This window comes from Tetrao urogallus (assembly GCF_951394365.1).
Source record: "Tetrao urogallus genome assembly, chromosome: 4".
Taxonomy (NCBI): Eukaryota; Metazoa; Chordata; class Aves; order Galliformes; family Phasianidae; genus Tetrao; species Tetrao urogallus.
This window is the reverse complement of record NC_136817.1, coordinates 53,253,728-53,277,043: the sequence shown is the minus strand read 5'-3', so window position 1 is coordinate 53,277,043 and position 23,316 is coordinate 53,253,728. Positions and strand designations below refer to the sequence as shown.

Here is a 23,316-nt window from a genome sequence, read left to right as displayed (position 1 = left end):
GTTCTTTGCTGTTCGTCTGCCCCATCCAGGAAGTAGCTTACCTTTGGTACCCCTGCTGCAGGTTGTCAAAGTAGGCTTGTGGGATGGGATTTCTCCCTCAAACACCTATAAACAAATGATGTTCAAATAAGGCAACTTTAGGTTTCCTTATGTTACCAATCTGTTCTGCTCATACTTACTGTTGAACACAAATTTCCTCTGAGAGCAGTATGTGAATTAAAGGTGCTGGGAGGACTCCAGGGCTCTAGTGAGGGGAAGGCAACATACTGTAGCAGGGAACTTTCCTCTGAGGTGCACAAAGCGTTGCAGAAAGGCTGAAGTTTCCAGTGCTGGTAAATGGAATAAAGATGACAAAATGGTTCTGTATGAAAGAAGGGGACGGAATCTTGGACAAGGTCTGTGGTGATAGGACAAGGGGAAATGGATTCAAACTAAGAGAGGTTTAGATTGGATGTAAGGAGGACGATTTTTACAGTAAGTGTGATGGGGCACTGGCACAGGTTGCACAGAGAGGCAGTGGCTGCCCCATCCCTGGAGACTTTCGAGGTCAGGCTGGATGGGGCTCTGAGCAACCTGATCCAGCTGTAGGTGTCCCTGTTTGTTCCAAGGGGAGTTGGACTAGATGGCCTTTGAAGGTCCTCACAACTCAAACAATTTTGTGGAAATGACTGAATTGCAATATTGAGTTTAAGGTTCATTTCTCTGGGAGCTAGCCAAAAGAGCTGATGTTCTTTTCATGCTTTAGAATAAAATGCATGTTTCAGAATAAAACCTATGTTAAAACTTATTCTAAAACTTACATTTCAGTGTGTAGTTAGCAATACTCAGATCCAATGTACCATTAAAATATGGTTTGCCGTATATAAGCAACAGCTATAACAAAGCTAGGCTTTCAAATGCTGTAGACTATTCAAAAAGTCTCATTTTCTGCCCTCACTCTTCCACATCAATCCAGAAGCAGCTGAGCTTGTTCCCTCAGTGTCAGCAGAAGGATGGGCTTGCAGAGGGTCTCATCCTGCAGCCTGAGGTGGAGTAAAATTTTCATTTCATCGCTATGAATTAAATCCCTGAATAATTTAATTCAGTAGGTATTTGCAAAAGGTCAGATAGATGTTGGTAGTCTCAGCAGTTCCAGGAACAGTGCTGCTTTATTAACGTGGCAGGCAAAACGTTGTTTCTATGGATTGTGCATAAATAGTGTTTACAATTTTATTTTAATTTCCTGTCTCTGAGCAAGCTGGATGCAAAACAACCCAATAGCTGAAGTTGTACACTAAATTATATGGGGAAGGCACCGTGGGCAATAACTGAGTGCAGAACATGGCTCTGGGTGCCTGAAACTCAAATCCTATTTCTAATTTAAAATCATTCTGTAAAGAGATCAGATTTTTCTGATTAAAACTTTGAGAGTGGTTATATTTAATATCCACATCTTTATTCCACGCAGCACTCAAATTTAATCTCCGTCTAATAGGAAATTTTTTAAATGATATTGACTCAGCTAGGAGAGGGAAACATCTCCAATGGGATATTTTCACAGAACAAAATAGATTATCTGGCTTCTCCGGCCTGGCTCCACCAAGCACCCAGCCTCACCCATACACTGCACAGTGAAGAGATTGAATTCCTTGCTTGGTGGAACAGCAATAATTACAGCATTAAAAGATTTTCCTGTGTTGAGTCTGTTTACAAGTATGTGCGATTGGAAAAATAGCTCCAAAGTTAAGAAAATCCCCACACTGTACTGAAAACTTTCAGTCTGTGCTCATTTTTTTGTGCTGTTTCTGCTCTCCTGTGTCTTGTGGCTTTTATTTTGCTGTGTGCAGTACCTGACCAGGAGCGACTGGGAATGCATTGGTGCAATGCATTTCTACTGTGGGCATCGTTCCAGGCCTTCAGTCTTATCCAGGGTGGCAATTTCCACGTGAGCCTTCGAGGCTCAGCTCACATCTGCCCTTTACATGCGTGGGTGCTCACAGCTGCAGGGAAGAAAGCTGCTTCTCTGTGCTTGTTCTATGTTTTTTATTTAAAACAAAGATACATTTAAATGATGGTAATTTATCATAGGTACTTGCCAGGTGAAGAATGCTTTCCATCCTCATTTAAAGTCATCAATATTTATTTTCATTTTATTTAGAAAAAATAGTTCTACTTCAAAGCATTATTTTCACACAGACAAGCCCGTTCTCCCCACCCCAAAATGCTTTACTTGACTATGGCACCAGCATGATCTCGACACGTCTTAGCTCAACTAAAATAATGTGAAAAAAATACTTCAAATGTAACCGAATGATTTTGATTGTAAGGCAGAGATACTGACGTGAAGACTGAAATACATGTACTTGTGTTTGAGGAGAATCTATTTGCAGCTTGGAAATTTTCAGAGATGCTTAGAAGTGCAGCTGAATACTGAGCTAAACTGTTGATGTTAAGGACACCAGTTTTTTTACAGGAGAATTTATGACAAATAGACCATCTTCAAGGCTTTTTATGAAGTCCCTTATCTTCAGAGAGCCCTCTTCCTCCTTTGTACTTTCGAAGGGAAAATGATATAAAGCTTAGACAGAGACAGCATCCATGAAGTTCTCACAGCGTTTTACTGTCAGCTGAAGTGTTTCATTACCTTGGAACTAAATCATATCAACTAATGCCACAGCCACTTCCCAAGACCAGGCGATGTCCACTCAAATTTCTGTGGGCCACTTGTAGCCCCTTCTGATGCAACTCAGGGGGGTGCAGACATGTTCATGTGTGTGTAAGAGCACTTGGAGAGCGAAGCCCTTGTCGTCTTCCCCTCCTCTTCATCACCAACCTCTCCTCTAATCACAGGCGGCTTCTGCTTAGTGCAGCAGGTGAAAGTGGCTAGAAAACCCATGCGGAAACGCTTGTTCATGAAGCAGTATATGATAGGGTTCACACAGGCAGAAGTGTAGGACAGCAGGTGGATAAAGGAGATGGGAGCTCCCGAGAGATGCAGGTCTGCTGAGGCGGTGTCAAATGCGCGCCAGGCGTTCACGCTGAAGATGGGAGTCCAGCAAATGAAAAACAAAACCACTATCACCATCAGCATGCGGATGACAAGTTTCTTGGCCATCAGGTTGGCAGAAGAGCTGCTGCTTCTCACCCTGTCTATTTTGCTGTTTCTCATAGCAGAGAGTTGTTGCAATGGCACTTTCCTTTTCCTTTTGGCTTTGTGCAGGTAGCACCCATCTCCATCCTCGTATTTGGCGATGCTGGTATTTCCTTTTCTTTCTGTACACATAAAGGAATGCTTGAATAGTTGGCAAAAGGTCTCTGAACGGTGTTTCAAATTACAAAAATAATTGGTTCTAAGCCTAAATGAATATAACATAGCTCACAGCTGAACAAGACAGAGAAAGCACTGTCCCAGTTCTGCACCACTCATGTATCAGCTGCTCTGTCTGCTGGCCGATAGTATTCTCCCATCATAATTGCACACAAACTGATGCAACAGAAGACTGTTTGCTCCAGTGTTTGCTTATGGTAGTTTTCAAAGTAATATACTGCTGCTCTAATTTGACAATTTTGTTGTAAACTTTACTGACAGAAACAGTCCTCATCCACGGCCTGAAAAATATCCTGACATTTCTATAAAAATTTTAAATTTAAATCATCCCACCTAGAACAACTGCAAAAAAAAAAAAAAAAAAAAAAAAAAAAAACATAGGTGAAGAATTACTGGCAAGAGAATAATGGAATCACCTCAATAAAAAAATAAATGCTCCTGGCTGAAACAGATTATAACCATCATTTTTACAAATAGAAAATTTTGCTTATTGTGGCCTCAAGGTGACTGCTCACATCTTCAACTCTAAGTTAAAAAATAACTGAAATGCATCGTTACCTCTTGACGATCTTCTCTGGCTGGTATCAAATTTTATTCCTCTATAGAGCTCCAATGAAATGAGGCCATATGCAACCATCATTATTATCCCAGGTATAAGAAAGAGTATGAGCAGCAGGAAGGTGTACCTAAAGAATCAATAAATGGACAGAGACTGGGGAATAGTGCAAACCTTGTTGTTGTTGTTGTTTTAATATGTTCCTGGCCCCTTGCAGAAGCCACAGGAGTTGTTGTTGATCCTCAGAGGTGCCCTGGTACTGGCTTCCAGTACTGGGCTGAGATGTAGCTGGTGTGCACTTCCTTCCATGGCTGAGGCACCTATTGCAGGGATGGTGCAGACATCACTGGGGCTCCCATCCCTGGGTCTGTGCAGAGCCCCTGGGGCTGGAAGCCCCTTCTTTAAGGTGAGTGCCTTTCCTTTGTTTGCACATCACTGTCTGTTGTTCTCCTATGTAATGCACTGATGGCAGCTTCTCTAATGTGACTAAAAAATGGGGAAATCATTCTGTTTAAACATTCAGGAGCCTACATCTCTCCTGCTCCTCAGAACTTGTGTACCAGCTCGTTAACACATCGTAGAACCTGTAGTGATGCCTCGGAGGAAAGAAGTTTGACCTGCATCCTTCCTCCTCACCTGCACTCACACTGACAAACTCCTGAGGCTACTGAAAGCACTGGTATGGCTTTAATGTGAGTGGTGCATACTTTAATCTTGTTCCTACTTCCGAATGACCTTCAGGAGTGGAAAAAAAACCCACCAAATTAAAATCTTACATCTTCTCAGCACCAGTTGAAGTACTTGATCATTGTGCAAGGACACAATGTCAAAATAATATTGCTGCTTGATGATGCTACTGTTTACTTAGCCTGCCTGGAGGTGTACCACCTGGAGCTCTACCACTCCCCTCATTTCTCATATGCTCTTCTCTACAAATAACCAAAAAGGCCGAGTTCTCAAGAAGGGCATTTGCAGTCACTCCAGGGTTTCAAATTCTACTTATCTGCTTCAGAGGACGTTTGGATGCAAATATTAGCAGGCAAGGTAGCATCACACACACAGGAGGGGGCCTGTGTACGTTTTTTTCTGAGATCAATGAAAATTCCTCTGAAAATATTGAAGTTTATGCTTAAATGAGTTAAAGCAGAAGTATTCTGACTTGATCAGTGACAGATGCTTTCTTTATAGCGGGGGCTTAGCAGACCAGTGGGAGAATCATTGCCATGTTAGGTGTCCTTCCTATGACAAGGCAGAAGTTGTGTAAGAGTCAAAATGTAAGCAGCTTAAAAATAAGATTCTTTTTCTATAAATAAGCTTGAGAGAAGTGTACATGTTTCCTGGTGGCTAATGCTTAATTTTCAATAGGCTTAATGCTACCATGAAATCCTGTTTTCTGCCAGATAATTATGCATTTGCTTAGAGTTAGATAAATCTTACCAAGACTGTTGAATGACATCACTTGGCCAAAGGAGCCGACACATGTTGGCTGTGCTATTGTTGTACTTGGTGAAAGGGACCAGCTTGCTGTAAATTGGGTATGGTGACATGATGGTAAAGGAAACACACCAGGTAGCAGCAATCACTTTCAAGGCATGGGATTTTGTCTGCCAGACCCTGGACTGAAGAGGTTTGCAAATGGCACTGTACCGCTCCAAAGAGATGGCAACCAGGTTGAATGTAGACACGCTTACAGAGATACCTGCACGTAGAAAACGAAGTTAAAGGCTATTCTCGTATTTAAAATGCTTCTGCTGTTTACAGATAATCTTGCTAACTTTCTGTATAAACGTGGAGAGAACACAAATACAGCCAGCTAGTTGTAAGCAAAATTATTTGTAAATAACGTGCTGATTAAGTTAGTGAAGAGTGCATAGAAATTGGGTCTAGGTCTCCATGCCGACACTCCTGCTCATTGCTCTAGTGCCAGAAGTCCAAGAGGAAAGATTCATTCATTCATACTGTGAAATTCTGAAAGCAGAAGGAAAGCACTTTTCTTTCTAATTCTTTTTCGTACTGCGTGGTTTGTGCACCGGAGTAATTGTGTTTCATTTCAAATCAGCATTTGAAATAGTGGGATTTTGCTAATGCTCTTTTAACACAGTGCTGCAGTCCTTATTCTATTGCTTTAATTTTTCACTTGTCCTGCTAGATTGGTGATCTGATTTCCTCATTCAACTGAATTAAATACTTCCATTTTTAAAAAATTAGATGCTAATGGAGTTAAAAAAAAGTAGGAGAACTGAAACTATGAAGAAAATCTTTATCCTTCAAGTATCCCTAATTTCTCCTGCTCATATGTTATGAAATGTAATGCAGTGGTCTCTGTTTCTGTCACTGAAGCATCTCAGTTTACCACTGCAGGATTATAGATATTTTTGCTTAATTTTACAGCAATTTTTTTTTTCAGTGTATGAACTTCAATTTTTATGAATTCTCTGATGCCAGTCAAAACATAAAATACTGATGTCTTAATGTTTTGCTTCACTCAAATCACCTGTAATTGAATGTCTTCTTACATCTTACAATTAAAGACTGAGAGCAAAGGTGATAGAATGGTTGTCAGCACCTATTTATCAGTAGAAGCTTCTTAACCTGAGTTGCTAAAGGGAAATGTCCATGTTATGATTCGTAAAAGAAGATACCTTCGTAGCTGAAACGTGCAGAATCAGAAATATTTCACTGGATTTTTATAAACTTATAAATTGTGAAATAAGAGAAAGATGACATTGCTTAGGTAAATTTTTATGACATTTATGGCAGTAATTCATTATAACTGTTTAAACACAGCCTTTAGTTGTACTGGTTTTATCTACAAAAAGATGTTGATTTCCCATTCCCAGTTTAGGTGCATACTTCCACATTACATAAAAGTTCTCAAGGGCGTAAGTTAAAGGGGCACAGTGCAGGCATTTTGAAACTCCTGGCTCAGCCTCCACAAGCAAAAGGGGTGCAGCACAGCATACACAGGTGTGACTTCCTGAAGTCAGTCTGTAAGAGCTGCATCTGTACAGCCTGCATGTTGTGATCTACTGCTGACCTCAGATCTGACCTGATCTGTTCTTACAAAGCCCTTGCTCTAAAATCCAGTTCTGCAAATAGTACCTGCTTCTGCTTCTGACTATTTTTGTCCTTCCAAGTACCACCGCTAACAAAAATCTGTGTAGTGAGGACTATGCAGACCGTCCTTTTTGATGGATGATCTGGACACTGCTAATAGTTCTGTCAGTGATAGGTAAGCAACTGTACGTGCCAGGTTCCTCATTAAAGCTTATTTGTACAAAACACTTCTCACCTGATACAGTCAAACACTTCTGTGTGCAGTTAAAATTAACCGAGTATCTCTGTGTTTTGCTGGAAACCAGATCTAAAAATACCTGCCCTACAGAGTTGTTTCTTGATGATTTTGGTAACTGCTCAATGGCAGATAGAAAAAATCAGGTCATTAATGAGCTTCTCACACATCCCACTAGTTAATATTCAAAACAAGAGTAAACTTCTAAGACTTACCCATGAAGTAAGTGGCAGTTTTGCAAACAGTGCTCCCAAAAATAAAATCTTTCAGCAGGTTGGGAATAAGGGTGAATGGCATGCAGAAGAGGCAGAGCATTAGGTCACTGACTGCTAGGGACAGCAGAAATATGTTGGTGACTGTTCTCATCTGTTTGTTTCTTATCAGCACAGTGATGACCAGAATGTTCCCCAAAACACTGAGCAGAAATATCAAACAATACAGCAGGATCCGGATTATCTGATGCAGATCTGAAAACAGTCACAGAGAGAAATCAGGTATGAATTATATAGATCACAGACTATTATATGATTCATTCTTTAATCAGTAGGTAAACCCTTTCAAAAACCTGCCTGGTTTTAGTCTTGCTGAGGTTTATGCCTTTATACCAATCAGTTGAAGTTCTGAAATTCTTAAATGTATTTTGGTCTACTTCAGTTGTATAACTTTAAGGTAGGACACATACAGTGCACTTCTGAAGGCAAACACAATTTCTGAAAAGCATGTTCTGTTCAAACTGCTTTAAGTGCACTGCTCATTCACCACAGAAACTCCTCCTTTCTTGTGAAAGCATGAAATTATACAGCGACCAAAAACATTTTAATACAGTGATGATTATTTCAATCTCATAGTGTTATAATTTCATATTTAATCTCTTTTACATGTTGTGTCAGACCACATAACTTCGGTGCTATGGATTTTCTCAGAGTCAAAATTGTGTTACTCCGTGTCCTTCATAGAGCTGTTTACATTTTGTACCCGATATTCCTACTGTCAGTTTTCCATTCTGACACGGTTTTGTTCCATCTGGACTTTTATCTTGGAAAACCAGTACATACTGAAATCTTTCCTGCCTGTTTCTCATCCTAACTTATCAGCAAGTAGTTGATTTTGCATTCCCCCACAGAAAAAGCCTTGTCTGGCTGTTTTGCTCCGTGCTTGCTTCCAGCTACAACTCAAATTGCCTGAAAGAATCTATTTTCTATACCTACCTTTAGAAGAATAAGGTGGATCATCCACACAGTAAAAAGTCTCATTTTCCAGGAGGATATCACACAGCAAAGCAGTGATATTGGTACTGTTCTCAAGGAAGCTAGCATCAACTATTTCCATCCTTCAGGATCCACAGGTTAGCTGCTACGAAGAAGGCTGGTTTGTAACTATCTGCCCATTCTTTCAGTAAACAGATATCTTCTGAATGAAGTCTTCAAGAGGAATACGAGAGAGGCAGAGGTGCAAGTAAGTTCTTTAACCATCCGTCAGGAACGCTCTGGTCAGGCTGAAAAAGATTTATGCCATACGAGGCAGTTTAGAAAAGCAGGGCAAGCATGCAGACATACATTCACACATATGCACACATGCACACATCCCCTCCTGTACTTTTTTAGATCCACCCTCTTTTGTTACTGGCCTACTGTTGGGATTATAAACAGACTAGAAAAAGATTACAGTGTTAACCCCTTGCAAGGTTGCTTCTGCTCACGTCTCTGCAATGTTTCTCAGAGGGAGGTTGCTGTGCCACAGCCAATAAATCACAACCGGTGAATGATGAGAGTGATAAATCCGTCTCTCAACCAACACCACTTAGAATGTCCAGAGGAACTAAATAAACAGGCAGAGAAAGGAAAAATAACACCAAGTTTTTGCATGCCTTACATGAAAGTGATTTTTTCTTCACATTTTTCAGAACAGACTGAAGACTGGGTGTGTAACTGACTCAGGAAAACAAGAGCTGTTACATCTATCTCATTTAGCAAAGCACTAACTTTATACTGAAGATTTTCATGTCCCTGATCCAAAGCGCAATAAGGCCACAAATGCCAGTGTTCCTGGATTGAGCTCTATGGACATATGCCATTAGAACTGTTGGCTAATATAAGCAGAAGCCTAAACATATTTTCCGTGCATGGGCTTCTATTTGACTTGTAAACTCAAGCTGATAAAATACTGCGCATTAGTTACGCATTAGTGCAAAATGTAACCTTGGCTGTTTAAAAGAAGCCCTTTCCTCTGAGTTCTGCTTTGTGAATACGTAAACACTATCCTCTCTGGTGCTCCACAGTGTCCTGGACTTTCAGCATAGCAGTGGATTTAAGATCTCTTTTTAAATACACAGGGCAATAATAGGTTCCTAATAGCACGTTCCTAACCCCTTGAAGTTGGTATACAATGACTGAAAGTCCTGGATTTCCTCTCCACCCTCTCCAACTTTGGCTTACAGTGCCATATTTGGAAGGGGTATGCAGGAGAGTAGATTGGAAAGTTCCAATTTCTAAATTACCTTTTCTGTAGCAATTTTATTATAGTAATTTCCTTTACATGCTCTTGTAGTTGAATTGTTGTTGTTGTTGTTTTCTGTTTGGTTTGGTTTTAATCTGAGACAAAACAGGATCAAACTTGCAGACAGGGTGTGCAAAATGTCTCATCAGAAGGAAGCATTAAGTCCAGTAGAATTCATTTTCAGCCTCAAAGGTATATCACACAGGTAGGAAATTAATCTTACTTCTATCTTTCTACTTGTTGCTTTCAAAAAATGATATTGAAGAAATAAAAGTTGAATTTTGTCTCCATTTTTGCAATAATTGACCATTAAGCTTGAACTTTAAGTGCTGAGCTCTGAAAAATCTTGCTCTCTTTTAGCTGCCTAATTCATCTGTAATTTTTTTGCATGTTTTAAGGACTACCTTGATGGATGCTATTAACCAGCCACTCTCTTAAATGACAGATTTGCCTATTTAATTAAACACAGATTTTTTTTTTTTTCAGATTTAGTTTTGAATTATAGTTCAGATTATTTTGAATAACAGTTCAGATTTATTTTGAATTGTTCCAGTATTTCATAGTATTATGATATCCCTAACATCTGAGTGGCAGCTAAGGCAGGTGCTGATTCGGTGGTGGTAATCCACAGGAAAAGCCCTGTATACTTTTTGGAAAGGACTTCTGGGTTTAGATTGCTTTCTCGCTCCTCAGAGACAGCAAGATGCAGAAATTCTAGTCTGAGTTGCCAAAACGTCTAGTTAACAGCTTCTCTTTCCTTTGAAAATGACTTCCTATAGAAGGAAAATCAAAACAAAACAAACTCAGACCAAATTTTCTAGCATCTATCTGCCTTTGTAAGATGTGCCTTGCTTTCAGTATCTGTATCTGAGTCGTTTCATTTAAGTCTTCAAATTTTAGAGCAGTCATAAAGCAGCATTCAGTGAACGATTTTGAGCTCTCTCATTTTTTCTGTCTGAGACCTTTGCATGTCAAAAGAAGCTATTATAATTATTTTCAATTATTATAATACTCTGACCTGCTGCAAACCACAGGCTGGGTAATTGTGTTTAGCAATTCCTTTACTGAATTAAATAACCTGTAATGGAGTTAGAGTCTTTCTGTAAGCAAGATGTCAAATTGTTGTTCTAGGCTTATTTTTAATGTGGAAAACTTCTTTCTGGTTTCCTGGCACCTTCTATTAGATCTGTGTTAGAGAAATGATTGGATGTGTTTTCAGTTTCGTTTGTGTTGACTGGTATTAGCAGTATTTCCTTCATTACCTTTTACCAGATGTATTGCTGCTTGGAGTTGGATTCTTTCTCAATTCATTTTTCATCTGCAGCTTTTATACTGGTTATACCACTGCACTTTTGGGGTTAGTTGCTGGTGTTCTGATGAGTTATACATTGTTTTTTCTCTGTGCCTTGAGAAAGCAGCGGTATATTAAATAGAAAGATGATGTTTTCTTTTGTTAGATATAGACTGAGACTGAGAACTTACCGTCTGCTGGGCTTCCAGATTTGCTGGGCTAGATTTCCAAGTGTCATCTATGAAGACTCCAGGGAAGAAGCAGAGTGAGTTGTCTCTCAGTGCACCATTACAGCGAATTACCATTCTGAGCCAACTTCTCCATAGCTGTCATGACTTTATCATGTCTGAAGAACATGAGGTTAGTTATTCATGCCTTGTGTATAAGCTGTTTCTTCTCTGAGCACTGTGGCCCAGATCTAAACCTTTTCTAGTTCATGTACAGTTTTTCACAGATGCTAACATCTGAAGATAAACCAAGGATTTTAATAATGGAATATTGAATTTTTGTGGTTTTTTTTTTTTTCTCTTTCTCTGTTCCTTTCCTGATAATTCCTGTAATCCTATTTGCCTTTTTTATAACTACTGAGAATTGAACTGATGTTTACATGGAAGAATAATATTGTAACTACAGCAATCTCTTTCCTGCATAGTGATAACTAGCTTAGAGCTCTACAATATTCATGAAGAATTATTTTTGTTTTCTACATTGCAGTGATTTTTATTTTAGAAAGATCTTCCTGCACCTCTTCACAGTCAGCTTTTCTTCTTCTCTCTTTGACTGTTCTAGCATCAGCAGAAAATTCTTTCATCTCACTCCTTTTTTCCATTTTGTGGTACATTTCTAAAAGTGATGAATGGCTGAGGCAAGGCTTCCTATGGGGCTCCATTCGTAATTCCTTTTCACATCTATTTTTTATGTTGTTCCCTGCTTTACTCTAAAACAATGGCCTCCTACTTGTCTATGCTGCCTCTTTACTACTGAAATACCACTTCCATGATTCTCCTGATTCTTTCTGGCATCCAAATCCATGCCAACTTCGATCCTTCAGCCTAGATTGGTATTTCAAGACTATTTGCAAACACTGATTGCTGCGTATGTTGAATTATCCAGGGCTTGGGAAACTCCCGTTGGAGAAGCAATGAAGATACAGACCCAGAAGTGATACAGCAGCTCAGTTACATGGGCTATGCCCTTAGCACAACATAGGCCATGTTCCACATTGAAGAAACAAAACACAAAGCCTGCAGCACTCATGAAAGTTAGGACTGCCATTTAAAAATCCTGTAGTGTAGACCAAGTGTTCAGAGATTTGTATGTGTTATTACAGTACCCACTAGATTTATTACTGTGGATGCCAAGTTTATAAACTGGCTCTTCATCTCAAAGGTTTTCACTGTAACTCTGTTTGAATATTGGCATTATGTTTGCAAGAGGTCATATTTAATAATTTTACTATTTCCTTTAGAACTTCTGGATGAATACCATCTGGTCCTGGACTGAGCTGGATTCAGTATCTGCTGGCTAAATTGCCGGACTAAATGAGTAAGAATTTGCTATGAACTCAACTCCCTTTTTGGAGTTGATATCTGCATAAGACATACTAAGATCAAATGTTTTTGTTTTTCTAGGCATTTTTTGCATAGATTTACTCAAATGTACAGCCAACAATCTCAGTATTTGGACAGTTTTGAGTTGCCTTTTTAACATAATTTCTCTCTAATACATTTGACTAATTGCATGATAATAGATCACTCTCTTTCTAGCTGGTCAGTACCATTTCATTGTCTCCCTACAAGCTTTAAGAAAGAAAAAAAGAAACTGTTTAAATGAAATGCTTGTTAACCATAAATGTCATTTTATTATTTAGGAGAAACAAAACTTAAATGGTTGTCCTACCATACCATAACTTGGGATGTTGGGAATTTTAGGCAAGAACTTCCTTAGAGAAGGCTGCCTTATTAACTACACTGATTTATTAATAAAGTTGGCTTTGATAATTAAGAAATAATGTAGGTATCACAGTAGCATAATGAACCTCTGCAGGTAGTCTAAAGAGATGTATACAATGTTTGTCCCAATATTTGAAGTAGAGAAGGCCTGATTACTCTGATAACAAAAGGATCTGGGTTGGTTTTTTTTTTAATTTTAATTATATATTTTTTTCTGCTATGTCACATGATGAACACACCAGTTTAGTACCAAAACAGGTAGTGTGCTCTATCATTCCCTGCTATGTGTACCATACCTTTCTTATCCAAAATCAAACTGCATCAATTTACATTTTCCTCATAGATTTGCTTGAAGGTTAAGCGTCTGTTTTCCTCACTAATTTACCAAAGACCTTTTCTTATTCTAAATAGAAAGTCTACTTGTAAAATTATGAATTTGGAAAATCTTGGCTCTATCTTCTACGATACCTACAAACAGTTTTGGGTTTGTTGCCAGGTCTTTCATTTGTCTTGGCAAATGAAATAAGATAGATGAGTTAGAAGAAATATATATGGAAAGTCACGGTCTAGTTCTGTTCTCAAAAGAGTTATGCTGGCATTAGGCCATTGATTCTGTGGAATTACTCTCATAAACCACAAGGAGATTTGAATAAGGCCACACTTTTGGAGAACTCACAAAATTCTCAGGAGCGCATCTATTTTACTACATTTATTTAAAGTGTATTACATTCAGGTGGGTTTTTTTTCAAGGTGATCTGACCTCGAGCCCCTTTAGGTTTTCAGAATAACTGCTGTGAAGACCAGTTTATTTAATCATCCAAACTCATCAATGTAAGGGTGAAAAACATGTGTCATGACACCTACAAGGTAATGATATAACTGTTCTTGTCAGTACTAAACTCCTTAATAAATCTCAAAAGCAGAATAGACTGTTGAAAAAAACCCTATGTGTAACAATCAAGAACCGTAGTCTTTTCTTTTTAATTCTCCAGTGAAGACCCATAATAGTCACTATCGTTTTACTGCTAGTAGTTTTTGTTAGTAGATCTTAAAGAAGTGTACAAAAGAGGTTATTTTATTTTAACCACAGTCACTATGATTTTCAAGTTAGAGACAAAAAGATGAAGCCTAGGAATGTGAAGTGATTTGGCACAGGCCACTTAATGCACCAGGGTGTTTATAAAAGAAAATAATCACTTCAGGCTCTTTATGGCCTTCCCCTGGATCTTCTCTAACAGCTTTATGTCTTTCTTTTGTTGGGGGCACCATGCCTGGATGTAGTAGTCCAGACAGGGCCTCATAAGGGCAGAGCAGAGGGAGACAATCAACTCCTTCACCTTGCTGGCCACCTCTCTCTTGATGCAATCCAGTTGGCCTTCTGGGCTGCAAGCACTCACTACAGGCTCATGTCCAGCTTTCATAGAATCATAACATCATAGAATTGCTCAGGTTGGAAAAGACCTTAAAGATCATTGAGTCCAACCACAACCTAACCATGCTACCCTAAGAACCCTCCTCTAAATCATGTCCCTGAGCACCACATCCAAATGGTTTTAAAACACATCCAGGGATGGTGACTCCAACCACCTCCCTGGGGAGCCTATTCCAGTGCTTAACAACCCTTTCAGTAAGGAAGTTTTTCCTGATATCCAACCTAAACCTACCCTGACACAACTGAGGCCATTTCCCTTGTCCTGTCACCTGTCACCAGTGACAAGAGACGAACCCCGCTCTCGCTGTAAGCACGTTTCAGATATTGGAAGAGAGCAATAAGGTCTCCCCTCAGCCTCCTTTTCCCCAGACTGAACAGCCCCAGTTCCTTCAGCAGCTCCTCGTAGGACATATTCTTCACAAGCCTTGTTGCCCTTCTTTGGACCTGCTCCAGCACCTCAATGTCCTTTCTGTACTGAGATGTCCAAAACTGAACACTGTACTCGAGGTGAGGCCTCACCAATGCCTAGTACAGGGGCAAGACTACTTCCCTAGTCCTGCTCACCACACCATTCCTGATACAAGCCAGGTTGCCATTGGCCTTCTTGGCCACCTGGGCACACTGCTAGATCATATTCAGCCAACTGTCCATCAGTACACCAAGGTCCCTTTCCATCAGGCAGCTTTCCAGCCACTAAAGACATCCACCAGACCCCCTTTTCCATAGGGCTCCTCTAAGTTCTTCTGCCAGGCTGTACTCATACCTGGGATTGCCCCAGGGTAACATAGGTCTGCTCAGCCTTGGGAAAAGAAGACTGAGGGAGAGATCTGATTAATGTTTATAAATACCTAAAGGGAGATGGGAGGCAAATGGATGAGGCCAGGCTCTTCTTGGTGGTGCTTAGAGATAAGAATCACCAACCCTGGAGATATTCAAGGAATGTTTAGAGGTTGTGTTGAGGGACATAGTTCACTGAGAACTATTGGTGACAGGCAATTGGTTGGACAGTTGGAATGCATGATCTTGTAAGTCTTTTCCAACCTTGGTGATTCTATGATTCTATGAAAACCTGAACATAGGAAGTTCCATACAACATGCAAAAGAACTTCTTTGTGGTAAGGGTGATGGAACACTGGAACAGGTTGCACAGAGGGGTTGTGGAGTCATTCAAGACCCATTTGAACACCTTCCCATTTTATGGAACCTGCTTTAGCAGGGGGATTGGACTTGATGATCTCTTGAGGTCCTTTCCACCCCCTGCAATTCTGGTTCTGTGAGTTTGTGTCCTGGCCCAAGTACACCACCTTGCACTTGGCCTTGTTGACCTTCTAAAAATGTTAGGGGATGCGTGTCTCATTTAGAAGGCCTTTTTACTATTACTTCTGGTTACAACATAGATACAACATCAACAAATTCCTACCAGAAGTCTCCAAAAGAAATAAAATAACCTCCTTGAAAGAATCCAAGTAGAATTTTGATTGAAAAAAAACAAAAGATTATAGGATGTTCAGAATTTTGCTGTTTTTCTGTTGTCATGATTTTGCATGGAAGGATTAGAAGGGGAATGAGATTGTAAGATAATGGACTGTGCTGTTCCAGGACTCCTAGGATGAAAGTGTGATTTTAAGTCAGACTTGTGGCTATTTTGCTGTACACAATTAAGTATTCTAAAGTTGTTTGACTCTTGCTCTTTATATTGTGACAATCTCCAGGCCCTATTTATTTATTGCTTCACTGAAACTCTGCTAGCTACCAGTTTAGATTAATTATTGAACCAAGTAAGAGGAAGTATGAGGAAAGACAACTTGCAGAAGTTGAAATTCTGCTATCGGTCTTGATTTGTGGAATGTTTATATTTATTTGCAAATTGGCCAAATTATCTTTGCATTTTGGACTGCAGTCAGGTTGTTGGTTTTTTTTTTCTGAGAAACAGAATAGCGATGCCAAATACTTGGATTTATTTCAACCACTATACTGAGCTTTCTTGGTAGCATTTGACAGTATTTCCATAGAAAGTCATTTCAAAATGTTATTCAAACACTGAAAAGAAATAGTAGTTTCCAGAGTTCCACCACAGACGTGCCGTTACTAGATAGAATTATTGATCTTGCCATGCTTTTTCTATGTAATTCTTAAGAAAACACACGCCAAGGAACAATTGCTTTAGCTAGTTTGGACTATTTGCTTATGTTTATACAATATTACACTGTGCAGGGAGTTAATGTGACAGAAAGCATGTAAGTTTTAAATTCATTTTAATTGTTCAGTCTTTGCTTACATTACAAAACTGTTTAAAGCTGCTAAGGAGGACGTTCAACTCTCAAAAGAAGGAATAGGCAAAACCCCAAGAACACATTCTGCTCAGAATTCTCTACATTCACTTGGCAGCCAACCTCAGTTAGTTTGGATGCTATGGCATTCCCCAGATATCCAGGGGCTTACAAATAAGGCAAATACATTGGAAGTTGGATCTTTGGGATGTAATCATTGCCTATGAAAAAGATACACTTAGTTGATGCATTGTCAATTTTACTTTTACAAACATTAGAGAATTTGTAGCGAATGTGGATGATTACTTCAATAGTTCATGCCTCTGAAGTCATTATCTTACATATGCAATTTCATGCATACTGGTTTCACCCTTCCTGTAATCACCATCATTGATGATAAGCATTCTTTGCACAAACAAAGCAGTGTAAATGCAGAGGCTACTGCATTGTTTCTTGGATACCTAATTTCTCTCAGTATTTTCCCTCTATTCTGTGGCATTCATTTTTTAGTCTTGTAATGTGGAGAAACGAAAAAAATGAGGAAGGAAAACTATTTCTGATGAAGTTACTAGAAAAGCTCAGTTACAATTAGTGATTCATTTTACAACCTCTGTTTCTTTAAGGTGCTTGAAGCAAGTAAAGCTTCTTTTAAATATTATAAGTATTATGCCAGTAGCACGCCCCCAGATTCTATTCACACTCACTCTGTCTTTAAACCTGATGTGTATGTATTTGCTCAAACCATAACTGTACAGTGTTCTTACCTATTTAATTTTTCTTTGCAGTTCAGTGAAGAAAGCCAGAACAGTCAACTTCAATTTTATGCCTTTTCATGCTGAAAAATCTTGTTCACAAGATATTATTTAGAGACTGAAGGAAATTTCAGATTAGATTATGTGAGAAATATTAAAATCAAATCTAAAAAAACAGACCATAATATAAAATTCTGAATACATTTTGATTTTCTTTTTTAAGTAGGAGTAAGCCTAGGTCATGTTTTTGTCATGGATGTGTTAGGGCTTTGGTAGCTTTGAACTACTGTATAATGCCAAAGTAGAGTGTTTTTCTAAGTAACTACAAGATTATCAAATGTATACGTTTATATAAACATACATGGAGCAGGTTTGGGATGAGGTATATATATTTGGGATGTGTGCATATATGTAAATACATACATTTTCTCCTCCAAATCGCTTACCATATCTGCTCTGTAGGCTATTCTAAGTCTTTGTGCCATGCCTAGTCTCATTATAAACCTTTACATATATACCTGCAGGAAAATATTAACTAAGTTTTGAAAGTATCTTCGTCAAATAATTGGTGTCCTCTCCCTTTATTATTTCTCTACATGTCAGTACATATGTAGGGAGAAGGACATCTCATTGATCTAAATCCTCAGAAATGCTGCCTTTATTGTACATCTAATTTAACTTAAATGAAAAACTTTGTATGTGAGTGTTGACAACCCCCAAGAAGGAAATTTTCTGCTGTATTTTAAATAACTACACACTATCCAGCAGAAATGTATCCTGCTGCAGGTCTCTGTGAGTACAAGCCCAAATGCAATTTCAGACAAAGACCAGACATTTTTATCCATGTGGGCTACTAGCTTGTGTCTATATTCAAACTGGGGAGCAACTTTTGTCTCATCTGCTCTGGAAAATATGTCCATTGATAAACAGTGGGTAGGCAAGTTGACTGCAGGGATTCTTCCAATGAAGAACAAAAATAATTAAAGATAAAAATAATTAGAGAGAACAGGGAGGCATCTAAGGAAGATGGACTATGGCAGTATCCAGCTCAGGGGTGTCAACTCTTGGAGCTGGATCATGGAAAATCTGGCTGTAAAACTTCCTCTGCCTTAGCTGTCTAGTAATTATTCCACAGTTATCCTTCTGACAGTATATATTTCTCCAATTCCACTCCTATATTATTACTTACTCCTGTCCATGATTGACAAGCTCAGCTATAGCAAATCTATACAGTTTTCCTGAACTGTTTTATCATTTTCTTGTCTCTTCTCTGCTCTGCTCCCTTGCCTTCCCTTGCCTTCCCTTGCCTTCCCTTGCCTTCCCTAGCCTTCCCTAGCTTTCCCTAGCTTTCCCTTGCCTTCCCTTGCCTTCCCTTGCCTTCCCTTGCCTTCCCTTGCCTTCCCTTGCCTTCCCTTGCCTTCCCTTGCCTTCCCTTGCCTTCCCTTGCCTTCCCTTGCCTTCCCCTTTCCCCATTTTTTTTTTTGTTCCAATGAATATAAATAATTCCAACTGGTTGTATGTTGGATTTTTGTTTTACTGAGCTCTAAAAATGACACAAAACAGAAAATCAAACAGCGTTTATGTATTTTAAAAATTTGGTTTTCAGTGGGCAAAACTACCTGAAATCACGTCACCTAGATTTTTTTTATGCTTCACTGAGTTGGATACAATGTTTGCCATTTTTGCATTATGGAGATTTGTATAAAAATTTATATTTGAGGAGTTAATGAGAACAAGGAGGTAGTCTGCAACTCAATGGCTTTGCATACAGCATGCAGAACTGTCTTACACACACTCGCACTTTCACCTGCTCATTCCACTTTTCTTAGGTGCTTGCCTTGAATTTTTGTGCACATTCTTATTTTGAACTTACTTCCACAGTAAAAGCAATAAAAGTAGTCTACCTACTTGTGTTTTGTGCCTACTCAACAATTCCCATAATAGGCAGAATAGTATTTAAACTTTGCATACAGTTTTCTGCTATAATCTATTCCTGTATGTAAATGGAGGAACTGTGTTTAGAAATCAGGGCTCCATTTTACATTTTGACGTAACCTCTTTTGGTCTAATACAGGACAATCCCAAGTATTTCAGTGTAGGATTCCTAGGCCCCTGACACTGCCTGTGATCTATCAGACAAGACTCTATTCCATAGTTGGTTAAGATATTTATTCAGTGTGCTGTGCTCCTTCTCAATGGTAGAAAGCATTTGTCTGTACAAAGAAAGAGAAGCATCATCAGTAGAGACAAAACTATGAGAAACTATGAGAAACTTTGGACTGTTCTGCATGCCATGTTCAGTTCATTCAGTGTTTCCACCAGGTAATTTATCTTACTGGCACTTCTGGCTATGTTTTGTTTGAGCAGACGTCAGGTTAAGGAAGCAGAAGTCAAGAAGAAGCATATCTGAAAAATGTTAGCAAGGGAAATAAGGATCCCTGTGAGCCAGAGTGTTCTTTTTAATGATTACTGTATCTGGTTGTTTTCCAACCCTACACTAACCAACGGAAAAGAACTACAGAACCCTACAGGAGCTTTCTTATCCTCTTGGTTTATTCTTCACTTCTGAATCTTCTATTCGAAAATACAACAAAGTATTCAATCAGCTTATCCTTCCTATTGATAATTAAGAACTTAGAAAGAGGATAAATTACCTTTAATTTTCATAAAGGAATAATTTTCATTAGAGGACAATAAAAAAACTACCAATTGCCAATTACTTGGATACTATTGGTATCCAAGAAGAAATCCTTCTCCTGTCTCTGAAGTTTATGGCTCTGCTCCTTAGTGATTTAGGTATCTTGCCACAACCAAATACAAGCTCTGCTTGTGTCTGTATCATACAGTCTCACTGAAATCAATAGGTTTAAAAAGGCAGCACAGAATCTTACAGTACCATACCTACGTACTAATAAACTGTGGCCTGAATATGTTCATTTCCTGCGAGAGAGTTTAATGCATTTCTTACCTACTGCCCTAGTGTTTACAGAACCTCAAAAGAAATGTCTAAACTAAAGGTATTTTTTTTTACATGCATATTGGGGAAATGCTTGTGAGCACTGAAGAATGTCTTTTTAACAGGTTTGCCTACATACAATAATTGTGTAAATCTCCAGACAGACTTACTGACAGCTGAACATACAATTCATAATTAAAATACGTGTACGAAGTGCAAATGCTATGCTGTTCATAGACTGTAATTTAGAATGTTTTTCTTCAAAATCACCTTTGACCAATAGGCTCCATTTCTTTCGTAAGCTTATGAAATCCGCATCTATATAATTATATTTCGAAAGTCTTGTTAAGTGTGCCCATTTTAAGAACCAGAAAATGCAGAATGATAGTGCTCAAGGCTAGGTTGCTTGATTAATAACAAAACACATGGAAAGCAGTCTGAAATTAATAGCTCTAGAAAAATTACAGACTTTGAGCAGGTTTTATATGGCTAAAAACTGACAGTTGCTATTATGACAGCTATGCCATTAAAAAGTGCCAGCAAAAGATGCTACGACCTGAGATACATTATCCTCTGTAGGAAGGATTAAACCTACATAAAGGCAAGGTCTGGTAGGAAATCACCTAAAATCAAGAGCTGAAGCAATGTGATACGCCTAAAGCTGGACTGATAATCCTTGATGTCATTGGCAGTCAAGTCTAGCTCTCAAGTTCAGCCATGTATTAGATAAAATATATTACTTTTCATGAACAATAGTCTGCAATAAGAGATGTTTTCTGCCCTTATAAGTGAAGATACATCTAAGCTTCCCACATTCTTCAGATTGCATCTGCAGTATTTGGGCAAAGAAAATCTCATTACTCCACAGGGACTGATTATTTTAAAAAATTATTGAAACTTGTCAAAATGTACTGCCATTTTTGGGGCAGCAATTTAAATAAAGCTTAAAATTGATGAGAATGAGTCACTGACAGAAATTTAATATTCCTTGCATTTGTTGTTTTTGTTACATTTCTCTGTTATCAGCTGTAAGGGATATACCCTGGTTCTGTTTGCACAAGAAAACCAGTGGATGTTGGACCATAACTGAGATTAAAGCTCAATTTGCAATAGTCCAATATAAAGAGTGAGCACACTGAGCGAAGGACTGAATGTTATTCTCTGAAACAACCTGTATGAATGAGAAACCCAGGGTGTAGCTACTTGAACTTGACACTTTCAACTCACAAGCAAATTTCTGCTAGTATTAGAGGCATGATGGCACTTCAAAAGAGATGAGACATCAAATTCCACAAAAAGACTTCTTAGCAACTCTATGACAGTAGTGGAAAACCTCCTGTACCCCTTAGGTTAGTGATCACAGGAGACCTCTCTCATTTGAACTATCTCTTAAAAATGATTTTAAATAATAACAATTAAAAAACAACAGAAAATAGAAATGCTTGAAGGCAACTCATGCATTCTTTTACTCTCACATGCCTTCCTCTTTGTGCTATTGTTGGTAAAACTATGCAGTTATGCAAGTCACAGTTTGACTAAATTACAATCATACTGAATGTTCATAAATTGGTCAGAATGGTAGTAGAAGCATGAAAACTAAAAGGAAATGTACATACTAGAAAAAGGACGGACAGGGAAAAGTAAAAAAAAAAAAACAAATAAAAATGCAGCACTGAAAGTTTGGTGTTTCTTTGAGCAGTCTTATCTTGATGTTTTCTTTTGCGTGGGTCAAGAAACAATGATGTTACCATAGTGAGTGCAATGTGTAGCTCCCCTAGACAGCATTATCCCACTGTTACTCAGGAAAAAGCAAGTCTCATCTACAGTTGCAAATGCTACAGACTTTTAGGAGTGCAGCATGTGGGCTCTTGTCCATTGCTGGCAGAAATGCAAAGCTAATGGTGTTAGTGTGCTCTTCGTATCTGTTGTAGTTTCTATGGAAATAAAAGGAGGCAACCTACATGCATTCCTGGAAAGAAAGTACTCTTCAAAATTACGAGGAAGCATTAAAATGTAAGTTGTTTCATGTGGCCTTAAAAATTACAGTGTCATGTATGATCTGTTGATTTAGTTTCCCTCCTTCTCTCAAAATAAACCCCAGTGGGAAAAGAGGGAGAGACTATGGATGAGATATTTTAGCTACTGACTTTGCAATTTTTACTCTCCCTTGCCAAATTCTCGATATTTTCCAGACCTGCACTGGCAGATAAATACAAGCCAGTTGGGATACTATATCAGTTACTGCAAACTGTAGTAACTCAGTACAAAGCACAGTAAAGAAAGATGTATTAAACTATAGAGCAATGAAACTGTACTAGAGGTGAGAAATGATGGTGAAGTTAGTGTTCAGGGTGTAGGATAAGGATGAAGAGGAGAAACTCCACAAAAACCAACCAAGTAAAAAGCCAAACCAAAAGAAAACAAACAAAAAGCAAACAAGAAAACTGACACACCAGATCTGCCAAAAACAGCATGCTACCTTTGGCATGTGGCATTGCACATCATAAAGCAATTCTATGTTGACTGTACTGCAGTTGCCTTCTTGAAATTTAAAAGTAAATCACAATGAAAAAGCAGGAATGGCCCAATACTTACCACATCGACAAAGTTAAACTAGTTGTGTCATCTAGTGGGGATGGGTAAGGGGAATGCCATTCATGATGGGATTTCTGCCAACAACTGTTATTCAAGTGATATTTTTTAACAATGACCCTATATTTCTCAAGCTGCTATGCTTAAGCTCCTTGTAAGGAAACAAAAAAGAAGCAAGCACTTAAGCATGAGATTTCTTAACTGGATATGGTAAGGATGCACACAAAGTGGTTAAGAGCACTTAGAGAGATGCTATAGAAATAATCTCTCAATATTCCCTTGCTTTCTAGCTTTGATTGGCATTTATAAGAAACAATTTTCCTACTCATACTGGAGACGTAACTGGCAGGAGAAAAAACAATACATAGGAGGAAGAAAAACAGATTGGAAATAGCTGTGAAAAATAAGGAATAGATAGTG

At 38.6% G+C, this 23,316-nt stretch overlaps 1 protein-coding gene across 1 annotated transcript; it reads right to left on the bottom strand.

The window, feature by feature from the left end:
• Positions 1-2,725: 2,725 nt before the first annotated feature.
• CCKAR (cholecystokinin A receptor) lies at positions 2,726-8,484 on the bottom strand (the record flags this gene model as incomplete). Its single annotated transcript, XM_079534298.1, has 5 exons — positions 2,726-3,252; positions 3,866-3,993; positions 5,301-5,562; positions 7,371-7,622; positions 8,364-8,484. The coding sequence occupies 5 exons, from the start codon at positions 8,482-8,484 to the stop codon at positions 2,726-2,728; spliced, it is 1,290 nt and encodes a 429-aa protein (XP_079390424.1).
• Between the last annotated feature and the right edge of the window lie 14,832 nt (positions 8,485-23,316).